The 14,253-nt window shown below is 37.4% G+C and overlaps 2 protein-coding genes across 3 annotated transcripts in view; one reads left to right on the forward strand and one right to left on the reverse strand.

The window, feature by feature from the left end:
- The window catches only part of phactr2 (phosphatase and actin regulator 2), a 58,128-nt gene extending 53,956 nt beyond the window's left edge, over positions 1-4,172 (reverse strand). For both annotated transcript variants that reach the window (XM_053502057.1, XM_053502055.1), the window contains exons 1-2: positions 4,142-4,172; positions 3,782-3,968 (exon numbers count right to left, since the gene is read on the reverse strand). In XM_053502057.1, coding sequence (XP_053358032.1) covers positions 3,782-3,968; positions 4,142-4,144 — 190 coding nt within the window. In that variant the 5' untranslated portion in view covers positions 4,145-4,172. The remainder of the gene's footprint in view (positions 1-3,781; positions 3,969-4,141) is intronic.
- Positions 4,173-7,792: 3,620 nt separating this feature from the next.
- Positions 7,793-13,502, forward strand: agt (angiotensinogen). Its single transcript, XM_053502423.1, has 5 exons — positions 7,793-7,869; positions 10,034-10,813; positions 11,861-12,134; positions 12,368-12,518; positions 12,734-13,502. The coding sequence occupies exons 2-5, from the start codon at positions 10,063-10,065 to the stop codon at positions 12,908-12,910; spliced, it is 1,353 nt and encodes a 450-aa protein (XP_053358398.1). The 5' UTR covers positions 7,793-7,869; positions 10,034-10,062; the 3' UTR covers positions 12,911-13,502.
- The last annotated feature ends 751 nt before the right edge of the window (positions 13,503-14,253 follow it).

A 14,253-nucleotide genomic window follows, 5' to 3' on the forward strand; every position in this document is an offset into this window, starting at 1 on the left:
TTTCATTCTGTGCTGTATTTTTTAAACAGCTGCAGTAATGTCTTTCATTAGGAAAAAAATTAAGACCATCAGTTGAATGGAAAAAAAGGAAAGTCCTTGTGCGCCCCCTGGTGGTTGTGACAACCTTAACATATTTACTGTACACACTACACATACAATCTTATTACACTTCAGCCATGTATGTGAAATCTCACCAGGGATAAGTCCTAGATGTGGTGCTAGTCTATTGAAGAGCACAAACATTCACACGCTCAATCATTATACAATGCAATCTGAGAGCACCAATTATCCTACTCAGCATGTCTTTGCGCTGTAGGACGAAACTGAAGTACCCACCAATCACGGGGAGAACATGCAAACTTTATGCGCACAGGCCCGAAGACAGGACTCGAACCCTCAACCCTGGAGGTGTGAGGCCACAGTGTTAACCACTACCCCGCTGTGAAATTACCACTATATGTGAAATCTTAATTTTTTTTTTTTATTCTATTTTAATTATTTTAACAACACTAAATTGACAGAACCAGATCAATATTCAGCTGACACCCAGACCAAAAGTTTAAACACAAACAATATTCTGTAAAAGTGATCATGGAAATCCAGAGGGGGAAACAGTCCATTGGGAAAGAAGGGGGAAAAAATGGAAAAGAATTACCCTAGGCAGGACTACTGTAGGTTATTGATGGTTTAAGTAAATCCCACAAAGGGGTCCGTATCCACCAGAATAGCTTAGATTTGTTCTGTAAATCATTTAACTTCCCAGAAGGAGAAGATTAACCACTGGAGCCAATCACATTTTTAGAGTGAAATCCTAAATGTAAAATTTAAATATTTGCATGAAATGACCCCATTTATGGAAGGAATGTAAGCCATGTGCTCAACAGAAGAGGCTACCTGGATGATCATAAGTTTAAACCATCAAAGGAATCCTCATGGAATTAGTATTATACTTTTGACTATAAAGTCATATAGTCTAAACAAAACTAGATAAAATATGCAAAATGAATGGATTATTTATGATTTAGGAGGAGACTTGTTAATGTCTGCTAACAATAATGTGTTGCTAGTTTCAAAGGTTTGTTGTCAGGAAGTGGTTTTAAACCGTCAAGGCTGCAGAAATGGAGCACTGATAACACAATCCTGATCAGCACACTAGCAAAAAATAAGGCCACCATAATTAGCGTGCGAGTTGAGCAATTAAATATAAAATTTTTCGATGCTGGTAGATTGTGAGTGGATTTCCACAGAGAGCAGCTCTTGTTCTAGGGCTGCACTGAGAAAGTAGAAGGTCTTCATGTCTGGTGGTTTTAAACAGGAAGTTGTATCATATACATGCATCATATTTAACTGTCGATCAGTCGATTCTTATAAAGGTGAAACTGGTGGCTAAATTATAAACCAACCTTGTGCACACGAAACCTAGAAATAAAAGCCTTATCGTGGGTTTTGGTACAGTTTGGGTTACTAAAAGAAAATATGTATTGTACTGAACAAAGAACATGAAAGCAAATGAAAACGAGCATCTCTAGCAGTTGTCGACTTTTTTCCGCCACCATCCTCACCTCAAATTAAAAATAGTGCTATATTAATAGACTATGTAAAGCAAAATGTTGTTTGTTCATCAATTCAGTAACTAAATAAAGGTTTCTGTCTGGATGCAGTCTCAGGTAGTTGACTTAAACTTTCAGCCTAAAACCACATTAAACACTTAAAGTAGGTTAACAACTTGTCGACACCTTTTGCGCTTGGCCTTGACTTACCTTCAATGTGAACGGATTGTTTTTTCTGAAACACTGCACACCTACCACTGCTGCACAACAGATCCCACGGTCACTAAAGCTTACGACACACTAAGTGGTAAATCTAGGTTGTAAAGCAATGTGAGATAAAAGATGATTGAATATGTAATGTGTGTATTTCATTACAGATGGTGATGAACGTGAGGTATTATAATAAATGGACATCTTTAGGATAAATGTGTTTAAATGTGCCCAGCACGAATAGCAGGATATTGTTGTACCGTTGCTGAAGGAAGTGATTATGGCATCTTACAGATCATGGGACCATGATAGGTTACACAACAAGAGTACATCCTGGAGGGCCGAGGCCACACTGTTCACCACTATTATAAATTATATATCTGTAAAATTTTGACAGGATCATGAGCAGCCGAGGCTCATCTACAGTACTTCTGTAGGACTCGATTTCACAGAAAAACCAATGCAGCGCAAATAATACTGGACATGATAGAAAGGTATCAGAACACCCAGTGCATCACAGCCTGTCATGCATGGGGCTTAGCAGGCAATGAGTTCAAGGTTGTTGACCAGGCCTCCAACATTTAGCAATGAATAGCAAATACATACACAAGTATGTGGTTTAATATTGTACATGCTGATAGACTGATTGTATTTAGGATGTTCAAATGAGAAAATAAAGAACATTTAATAATGATTAAATGATTATTATTTAAAATGTATCTACATTTGACCTATAATTTGGGTAACATTGTTCTTTTCCAAAATAGTCAAATGAGTCAGTATTACTGTACAGTATTTAAAATAAAAAAAATAACATTAGGGCAACTTTTTTATGTGATCATCTGGAAATTTGATGATGATATCAAATGATTTTAATGATATTTTAATTGGTGGTTATAGTGGGTAAGCAGCACAGTGTGGTTGCCCTGTCACCTTACATCTCCAGGGTCCAGGTTTAATTCCTGCCTCGGGCCTGAGTGCATACACATTACGCATATTGGTTTTTCCACATTGCCTGTAGTGTGAGAATGCGTGTGTGATTGTTAACTGGAGGTCCTACCGTGGTTTCCCAAAATGAGTATTTCATTTATTTATTTATTTATTTTTGCATGGCTTTTTTTTAATGATACACCAGCTGCTGTCATGCCACCTGCCACAGATTACTCAACCACCCAACACACACACATAATCTCTACCAAATGGTATATTACTACTTACATTTCTATCTTTATTATGATCAAATATTATTTTACCATTTAATGAGCCCTGGTCACGTGACAGCCATCGTCATTAATGACCAATTACCCTGTAATTATTTATTTATCATTTTTATTATTATTTTGGGCACATTTTATTTTTGCAGGGGTTTATCATGCAATACAAAAAAATTAAATTGTATAAATATTTTAAATAAATATATGAATCATCGTTTTAACATTTTGATTTATGAACTATGGCAAGATTTAAAAAGAAAATACATAAAACAAATTTTATTATAAAATAAACTATAATAAAATATCAATGTATATGAAAACAATCGAATAAACACACACTGTTAAAAAAAATCCTACACAGTATTTAGTTATGATTTTAGTTCAAAGAGATCAGATCAAAGCTTCAACAAAGCATTGTTTATACATCAGTATTTTATTTTGATGTTGACGAAGGCTGTCACGTGACTAAGGCTCACTGTAACAGGAATAATTATATTCGATCATAATAAAGATGTACAATTATGTTTTAATATGTTTTTAACGCGATAATATTTTTAATGCCATTTTAGAGCTTTAAATGTCCTTTACTGCACATCAGTGTTTCATAAAGAGGAAATGGCACTTGAGCTGCTGAATGACACACACACACACACACACTTTTCAAACCACATCGACTCCTCTCCAACTAACTTTCCTCTCTCACACTCTTTCATTCACCAGTAAATGTACTGAGTCGAACACGAGTCCTGTCCGTGTGTTAGGAGACACGCCGCATGCTGGATCTACAGGTGCGAGCGGAACAGTTACCTGAACAGGCGGACCGTAACCGGGTCAGGATCCTGGTGCTGAAGGCAGAAGCTTCGCTCCGAGACCTCCATCTGTAGCCAGGACACGCCGGCGGCGGGAAGCTCCTCAGACCGGGGACAGAGTCCTCATTACTCGTCATGATGCCGCGAAACTCCACTGAACAAAGGGCAGCGACGGAAAAGTCGGACTGAGAGACAGAGAGAGAGAGAGAGAGAGACAGAGAGAGAGAGAGAGAGAGAGCTTTCACTTTCCTGTAGATTACTGACTGGGTAGTTAAATGTCACTTCTCACTCCTCCACTTCATCAGCTACCGGTTTCTATAAAAACAACAACACTGTCTGTATACAGAACTCCTCTTACCATAAGAGTCAGATTACTAAAATTAAACCTACAACTAAAACATGGGCACCTACAGCCTATATGTCAGGTAATTCACACACACACACACACACACACACACAGTGTGTAGTTTCACACACACACACAAACTCCCTCCTTTACACACACACAGTGTGTAGTTTCACACACACACACACACACTTTCCCCTCTCTCTCTCTCTCTCTCTCTCACACACACACACACACACACATATATATATATATACACTGTATATACCCTCACCTAAAGGATTATTAGGAACACCATACTAATACGGTGTTTGACCCCCTTTCGCCTTCAGAACTGCCTTAATTCTACTTGCCATTGATTCAACAAGGTGCTGAAAGCATTCTTTAGAAATGTTGGCCCATATTAATAGGATAGCATCTTGCAGTTGATGGAGATTTGTGAGATGCACATCCAGGGCATGAAGCTCCCGTTCCACCACATCCCAAAGATGCTCTATTGTGTTGAGATCTGGTTGAGGTACGATGAACTCATTGTCATGTTCAAGAAACCAATTTAAAATGATCCGAGCTTTGTGACATGGTGCATTATCCTGCTGAAAGTAGCCATCAGAGGATGGGTACATGGTGGTCATAAAGGGATGGACATGGTCAGAAACAAGAGAAACACGGGGTAGCCCGTGGCATTTAAACGATGCCCAATTGGCCTAAAGTGTGCCAAGAAAACATCCCCCACACCATTACACCACCACCACCAACCTGCACAGTGGTAACAAGGCATGATGGATCCATGTTCTCATTCTCATTACGCCAAATTCTGACTCTTATCGTTTGAACGTCTCAACAGAAAGCGAGACTCATCAGACCAGGCAACATTTTTCCAGTCTTCAACTGTCCAATTTTGGTGAGCTCGTGCAAATTGTAGCTTCTTTTTCCTATCTGTAGTGGAGATGAGTGGTACCCGGTGGGGTACCACTCACCTTTCTTCCCATTCTGACATTTAATTGGAGTTCAGGAGATTGTCTTGACCAGGACCACACCCCTAAATGCATTGAAGCAACTGCCATGTGATTGGTTGATTAGATTACTGCATTAATGAGAAATTGAACAGGTGTTCCTAATAATCCTTTAGGTAAGTGTATATATACACACACATACATACACTCACAGGCCACTTAATTAGTTACACACACACACACACACACACACACACACACACACAATCCCCCCTCTCTCTTTCTCACACACACACACACACACACACACAATTTCCCTCTCTCTCTCTCTCTCTCTCTCTCTCTCTCTCTCTCTCACACACACACACAGCACATACATCCATGTAAACATAAACCTATTGACCATTTCATTAGTTCCACACATACAAACTCTCTCTCTCTCTCTCTCTCTCTTTCAAACATACACACATAAATGTATGCATACACTCAAAGGCCACTTCATTAGTTACACACACACATACACATACACACACAAATACACAAACACAATTTCCCTTTCTCTCACTCTCTCTCTCTCTCGCAATTTGTCAAACATACACACCACACACACACATATACATACATGCATGCATGCAAACACTCGCTGGCCACTTCATTAGTTACACACACACACACACACAACACTCCCTCTCTCTCTCGCTCTCTATCTCTTGCAATCTCTTAAACATACATGCATATATACAGACACACATTCATGCATGCATTCAGTACGGTACAGAACTTCATTAGTTCCACCTTGCTTGCATCAGGTTTGTGGTCATAAAGAGAAGGACATACTCAGAAACAATACTAAGGTAGACTGTGGCATTAAAACCGTGCTTATCTCAGGAGCCCAAAGTGTGCCAGGAAATTACCCACCACACTATTACACCACCAACAAAACAACCTGAACTATTGATACACGGCAGGATGGGTTTATGCTTTCATGTGGTTTATGCCAAATTCTGACCCTACCATCTAAATGTTGCAGGAGAAATCAAGAGACTTATTAGTCTGGGCAACGTTTTACAATCTTCTATTGTCCAGTTTTGGTGAGCCCATTTGTTTCAAATTGTAGCTTCTGTTTTTTTCTTCTGTTATTAGCTATCAGAAATGACACCTGGTGCAGCAGCAAAAGACTACACCAAATGCTATTTATGTCAGGTAAGAACAGGAAACTGAGGCTACAATTGAAAACAAATGAGTGCTCATCTGTTTCAAGGTTTGACGTGTTGTGTGTTCTGACCAGAATGACCAGTCTGGCCATTCTTCTCTGACCTCTGTATACCCGTGAAATGGTTGTGCATGAATGTCCGAGTAGATCATCAGTTTCAGAAATATTTAGACGTGCCTGTCTGGCACCAACAAACGTCAATGCCACTTAAATAACCTTTCTTTCCCATTCTGATGCTCGGATTGAACTTCAGTATCTCGTCTTGACCATGTTTACATGCCTAAATGCATTGAGGCATACCTAATAAATTGAATGGTGAGTGTTATACAGCAGATTCATTACATGTAAATTGGAAGTATTTCAAGCCTTTTTGTTTTTAATTCCAATGGTTATGGCTTACAATGCATGCAAATCCACTATCTCAAAATATTAGAATATTTTATTTTAAGTAAATTAGTATTCATACATCATAAATACTAGTTATCTCTTGATCTAGTTCAGTAAACGCCTGCGGAAACAGCTGACTCCATCATTTAGTACTGAAGATACGCTACCCCATATACAACAAACACTGTGATACACTGTGTTTTGTTACATCTTTCTAATTGAAGCGGCATTAACCTTTTCAGCAATTTGAGCCACAGTAGCTCTTCTACAGCCAGCCTTCGCTCCCCACATGCATCAATGATTATGTTATGGGTTCACTGGTTTTCTTTTCTTGGACTGCAAGAGCTGCAGTTTTGGAGCTGCTCTGACCAGGTCATCTAGCCATCACAACTTGGTTCTTGCTCAAATCCTTACACTTGCCCACTTATTCTGCTTCCAACACATTAACTTCAGGGACAAAATGTTCACCTGCTGCCTAATGCTGTATATCCTACTCACTACCAGGTGCAACTGTAATGAGATAATCAACGTAACGTATAATAGTACAATAATACAAAATACACAAGTATCTTTTCTATCATGGCTAGGATTTACTTTTTTTTCGAGGGTGCTGCGTTGGCCTTTCTATGGGATCGGAACAGCACCACACCATATTTCCTCTGCTACATTAACAATTTAGCATTCTTCCAGGTTTTAATAATGTGATGAACACTTAATTTCAATAGCTTTATCCGTCTCCTTAGATGATTTCTTGATGCCGGACAGTAATATGACTCATCTAAAATATTAAAGTATACAACACATCATGGAGCTCGGAATCAAACATGAGACCCTGAAACTGTAAGGCTACGCACTGTGCTCCTGTGCTGACGCTCATGAGACCAAATTGTCACAGAATTGTTAACAGTCACATGTGAAATTCCAGTGTGGAAATCCCTGACCAGTCCATCCAACGTCATTATTTTGGTTACTACGCTGCGTCAGATGTGCTCTTCTACTGATCTGTTTGTTCTTCAGCTCTGTTTCAAAAAACCTTTTGAAACGTAAAGTCCAGTATATCTGTGCCCTAATCCCTAGGTTAATGTGTAACTTTGGGGACAAGCCGTGATTTCAGAGGTTTTTAAAACCTGATAGCAGGACTCAACTCAACACATTTCAGCTGGAGGTTCAACAAAGCACAAATCAAGGTAAGAGAAGCTCTTATCTAATACTTAGCTGAGTATCTTATTCCATAAATGAGTAATTAAATGTAGGTTTATTTGCAAAGACAAAAAAATGCCATTCTTTAAGAAAGTGAATTTTTATAGTCACATGTTTAACATGTCACATTCAAAGGCCTATATTATTTTATATCAGTTATTTTTTGCTTAATCAACACAACCCTACACCAATTTGAATGATATTTCCTGGGTTTATAATGAAAACTGCAGTATATTTAATTTTTGATTATGGTAATTGACGTAACCCCAGAAACCAAGTCATTTAAAATATATTATGTGCATAGTAGTAGTAGTAGTAATAATAATAATAATAATAATAATAATAAAAATAATTATTATTATTATAATTATAATAATTATAATGATAACGATTATAATAAGTTGAAGACTATGTAAATATAAACCAGTCTCCTGCTAAAATTAATAAATTTCTATACCTGCATAGTGGGGACTCGCTTAGTCTCAATAGCGGTGTCTGAGTAGGTGGCGACAGATATGTTTTTATTTAGAACTGTGATAACGATCTGCAAATAATGCCAGCAAATACCCATAGAGATCTGCATTACACAGCCATTCCTCCTTTAGTCACCTTCATGAACTAGACTAGCTAACTAGATCTCCTAAAAGATATTACTTAGATATACTGTATATATATATATATATATATATATATATATATATATATATATATATATATATATATTGAAATGAGCTCAGTTGTAGAAATTGAAGTGAAGTATTCTACTGAAGTGAATAAATGATAACAGTAGCAGTATTTTCACTTGTCAGTGTATTTAACACTCTTTCCATGGCTTATTATATCTACAAACCAAACAAAAGTTGAGTCATATTTGTTCCTCTCACTGTTTACTCTGAGTGATGTCAGGTGTGATGCCCTGCTGCCAGCTTGGTCACTGACCTCAAACATGGCTCAATAACACACAGAATTATATTTTATTTTTTAAACTTAAATGAAACTGTAAGTACACTTCAAAATAAGTGGCTCCTGTAAAAATAGGAACTACACCTTGAACTTCATGTTATGTTAATATTCTTGATGGTCACATTGTCAAATGCTATTTAGGGTAAAATTTTACGATCATAATTAATATTTTTACTCACTGCAAGCATGCTTACTTTTAGACATGAAGCAATTATGTAATTGTACTTCATTGAAAGATAATGCTACTATAATGCATGATTCATTTATTCGATTTTAATGAGTGTGTTCAAAAGCACACTCATTGCTTCCATGTACTTGTTCAGTCAGGTTCATACCAGTTTGAAGTGATATTTGCACAAGAATTGTCTGGTCTAACTTGCTCTTTAAAAGTAAAGTAAATGTTCTCAAGAGAAGTTGCTTGAATTAAACCAAATGAATTTTGTCATACAGATTGTGCTGGACAAATAGTTATAATAGGAAAAAGTCAATTAATCTTCAATGAACTAGTTCACCCATTTAATTTAAAATTTTAAGTACCCTTAGTTGTTTACACTCAGATATAATTTTAAGCAACTACTTCCACTTTAAATTATATGAATTAGCCATAATTATGGTTGGCCATAAAATAAAACCGCATGTCCTATATGGGCTACAAAAACTGTATTGACCCATTAAGACCTTCGAAGGTGTCCTGGTAAATCTGGCACCACAAAATTAGAAGGAAACTTTTACAGTCCTGTGAGTTGCAAATTACAATGGGCCACCTACATTAATGCTTCATGTTTCAGTTTAGATATTTGCATGCCAATCGTAAGCTCTCTCCGTGGTAGACAAGAGTCATCATGGAATGGACTTTACTCCCCACATGCATCACTTCTCACCAGGTCAACAGTTGTCCACTTTTGGTACAGTAGGTACTACCTACTGTATACCAGGAACAAACCACAAAATCTGCCGTTTTTTGGACATGCTTTAAACCAGTCACAACATGGCTTTGTCAAAGTGATGCCAATCTTTACGATTGCCCCTTTCTCCTGCTTTTATTACATCAACTTTAAACAGTTTACTTGCTGCTTATTATAACCCCACCCACTTGACTTGTTACACCTGTTATGGCTGTCCAGTGTATATTTAAAGAAAAACTCACACAGAAATACTCACTTTTTTCCTTTGTTGACTGTGTTGTAGGTTCATTTTGGCCGAACTCCCAAGGGAAAATGAAACTGTTTCTTATCCTCACCTACTTTACCTTGGGAATGGCCAACCGTGTGTATATCCATCCCTTCTCCCTCATTGACGCGGGTGATGTAGTCTGTGAAGTCACCAGCAGTAAAGACAAGGTGCCTTTAGAGACCATCGATTCTCTGACCGCCATACAAGAAAGCACGGAGCCTGATCCCCGGCCTGAAATAGAAGAACTAAAGAACCTCACCCAGTGGACTGCTGTGGTGGCTGAACTTCAGAACTCCCAGGGACTCAGAATGTTTCATGCACTGAGCAGAAGGCAAGGAAAAACCAATGTTCTTTTCTCTCCCTACGCTGCCTTTGGTACCTTGGTAACTTTGTATCTTGGAACGTCCACGAGTACAGCCAATGACTACCAGCAGTTTTTGGGACTCCTATGGAATACTGAGAAGCCTGGCTGTACAAAAATGATAAATGGACACAAAGTACTCCGCGCACTTAAAGCCATTGGTTTATTAATTGACGGCCCTCAAGATGAGCTCAGAACTCTTGTTTGGTCTTTTGTAAGCAGTGATGCTGACTTGTCCAAGGACTTTGTGCATGGCATTCAAGAGTTTTCAGATAAATCTTTTATTCGAGCAGTGAACTTTTCCCAGCCCAAAGAAGCAGAGGCACAAGTCAACTCATTCATTCAGAAGACATCGCACAGCAAGGTTGAGAATCTTTTTAAAGATATCAGCCAGTCAACAAACATGCTGTTTGCAAGCTCTACACATTTTAAAGGTGGGTGTTTTGGACCATTTATGTTTAGGTCTATGTTTATTTTATTCCCTTCACACCTGTATAGAACAAACGCCCACTTGGTCATGGGGTCTAGATTTCTAAAACATAACACTCAGCCTACATAACACTCAGGTAGTGCATATTGGCTACAGTAAATTGGCCATAGGTGTATTTTTTTTGACCAAAGGGTGTATTTTTTTTTGAAGGCTTCAAGCTTTTTTAGTAAGTCTCTCTGGATAAAGGCAACTGCTAAATGCTGTAAATATATATAAATTATCCGCCAAAACATGGCATTGATGCTAAAAAGTGTCTTATCCAGGTGAAAATTTCAATTTTCAGATATGATCATAACACCATTCTTAATATTACCTTGCTTCTTATCTTCTGATCCATGCATCATTTTTGTAAATATGCCTACACATTGATATTTTTATCAGATAAAAAGAAACAGTTGCTAAATCAAATTTTACTCTTTTATGTAGTGTTCATAACTTTTTCGAACTCAAATCTTTAAATAATCTTCATTGTTATTCAAATGAAACATAACCAATTTAAATTTCACATGAAAAGGCATAAACCTGAAAAAGTGTATTATTCTAAAATGCTAAATTCGTAATATATTGCAATATGAATTTGACGTGGTTACAGACACTACAGATTTTTAGCTACAGTTCTTACAGCTTATGTGCTCCTAGAGGCTTACACCAATTTTAGTATAAAAATATGAATGATTTGCATTTTTTATTATTATTGTTTGAAGCAAGATCGTATAACTGAGATAGCTGAAAATGGCCATTTTGGGGGCACATATAAAATCAGCTCTCCAAAACAGCTGAAGTTAGCAACTTGAAACTTTTTGGGCAGCAAGACTGGTCACTTCCATGTTGTATAAACTTCAGATGTAGCTTCTTTGGCACACAAAATTTTCAGCACCAATCAGCACCAGTACTGCTTTGGCCATATAGTTAGATCAATAGATTTATGTATATACACTATATTACTGACAGCCATGAACTGTGTAATACTTTGAAATGTTATCATTTATAGGGAACTGGAGAAAAGCTTTCCAGCCCGAAAAGACAAGTGTGCAAGACTTCCAGGTCGATGAGAAGTCCACTGTAAAAGTACCTCTAATGACACACACTGGTGACTACATGTACCTCAGTGATCCTGACATGAAGTGCACTGTAGTCAAACTCAGCCTAAGCAAGCGGACCTACATGCTATTGGTGCTCCCCAGTGAGGGATCCCAACTGCAAGATACTGAAAATCTTCTACACAAAGACACCATATCTGCATGGCACAAACATCTAAAGGAGCGGTGAGTAGCTTCTTTGAACAGCAAGGTAAAATGTAAGTCAAGGTTAAACATATTTAACAGGCAAAAGTAATCAAACTGAAGTGAGCTGAACACTAGTCCAAGGTTCAGCCTCACAGCACAAGAGTTGGCCTTGAGAGATCAATAATTCAGTTGAAGTGCTGCACATACCTACAAACACATATATGTATTTACGTGTAAATCTACACATTTGTCATGTTTGTCTCTTTTTGTAGATACCTGAAATTATCCCTGCCTAAATTTTCAATGACAGCTGTGACGGACCTGAGATCACTGTTATCCGATATAAATCTTGAGAAGTTACTGCTGGGCTCTGATGCCAACTTTCAGAAACTTAGCACCAAGGACAACTTCACTGTCAACAAGGTAAATCTTTTATAACATAAAGTGAGTTTGCTTTTGCGACCGAATAATTCAAAACCAGTCAAGGTAGTTCAGTTTATATTATATAAGTTTCAAAGTTCTACATTTTAGTTTTAAATGCAGTTGCAATAGTTTTAAAGAACTCACACTACATTTGAATATAATTTGAAACAAATGTTAAATATTTAATTCAAGCATCTCTACCTGATGTCTGGCAGGTGATCAACAAAGTGCTTTTTGAGATGTCTGAGGAAGGAAAGGAGGTCTCAAACAAGTCTCAGGATGAGCGAGTTCCTCTAACAGTCACTGTAAACAGACCATTCTTGTTTACCATTGTAGAGGGCAACACTAATTCTATACTTATGTTGGGAAGGATAAATAACCCTAATCAGTAAAACTAAATATACCAGTAGTTACAGTAAATGTGTGCCAAATTAATAACTGTCCTAACAACTTGACAACAGCAGAACTATCTGACTTAAAAATAGCACTGGCTGGTTAAAAGCAAAGCTTACAGATAACTTTCTTACCTTTCACTTGTACATAGAAAGCTATTTTCAATTATTGTCCCTGATAGTTTTACAGTAATTTATATCTTGATAAAGTGGCAACAATTTATTAGTTGATGTGCCTTTTAAAGTAATAAACCAAATAAGTGAAACTTGGACCATTAAATATTCATCTCACCTTGAGTCAAAATGACCAGTGTACCCTCACCAGCCACTATTTATTAGGGATATCTGTACATCTGTTTATTGAAGGAGTTATCTAAAATCAGCCAATCAAGTGATACAGGACTGGGAAATTCACTGTGGCATGGCTGTTTAAACCAGAGAATCTGGTTTGAGTATTTTATAAACTACTGATCTCCTGGGTGTTTCATGCACAGCAGTTGTCACAGTAGTAGAGATATTAATGAGGAAATGTTAATTGATTCATTGTTGTTAGGAAAGAGTGAGCAAATTAAACATGTATTAAGCAATAAGGTGTTTTGCATGTAGTGTTGTTTTGCATGTAGTGCTGTAATCTAATATCAACTTTGCTGTTCTTACTTGCTCTCTAATAAATATTTTGAACAGTCTGGTCTTGGCGATTCCTTTTGTGAACATTGAATTGAGTTGACCTGTTTACAAGCCACTTCTTCTTCTGCCAACTTTATTTAAAATGAGAGCTCTGGCACAAACGCTAAGTGAATTAATTATTAATAGTGAATTGATTATTGGTGGAGGAAAATAAACAAAACTTTCAACTCTTAACTAGAATTTACACAACAGTGAGAGGGAAAAAAATTAAAAGCCAGTGAGTGGCAGACTGTTCCGAGTTTACAGGAAATCTTGTGTAACAACACTTTAAGCCAAGGTTTAAGAAAAGCATCTCAATATGCACAATGTGTCATACTTTGTTGTTTGATGGGTTACAGTAGTACAAATCCACATCCTGTCAGCCAAGATCACATCATCACAACAAAAAGGAAAACAGTAAAAAAGAAAAAGGCCCTTTTTCTTGTCCAGTTTTTAACCGGTCCACTGGTGTTCTGCATTCTGAGATGCTATTTTGCTCACCACGGTTGTGAGGGGTTGCTATTTAAGTTACTATTGCCTTCCTGTCAGTATAAACCAATTTGGCCATTCTCCCCTGACCTCATTTATCAACAAGATGTATGAATCACCCATTAAGAAGAAGCCTTTATTTGTCACATATACATTACAGTTCAGTGAAATTCTTTTGTTCACATATC

The sequence above is a fragment of the Clarias gariepinus genome, chromosome 8 (assembly GCF_024256425.1).
Source record: "Clarias gariepinus isolate MV-2021 ecotype Netherlands chromosome 8, CGAR_prim_01v2, whole genome shotgun sequence".
In the NCBI taxonomy this organism is placed as follows: Eukaryota; Metazoa; Chordata; class Actinopteri; order Siluriformes; family Clariidae; genus Clarias; species Clarias gariepinus.

Excerpts from the sequence above, each read along its gene's own strand:
- agt (XM_053502423.1), top strand. The coding sequence starts at position 10,063 with ATGAAACTGTTTCTTATCCTCACCTACTTTACCTTGGGAATGGCCAAC. Across the intron at positions 12,135-12,367 it reads CACAAACATCTAAAGGAGCG|ATACCTGAAATTATCCCTGC; the intron begins GTGAGTAGCTTC and ends CTCTTTTTGTAG. Across the intron at positions 12,519-12,733 it reads ACAACTTCACTGTCAACAAG|GTGATCAACAAAGTGCTTTT; the intron begins GTAAATCTTTTA and ends GATGTCTGGCAG.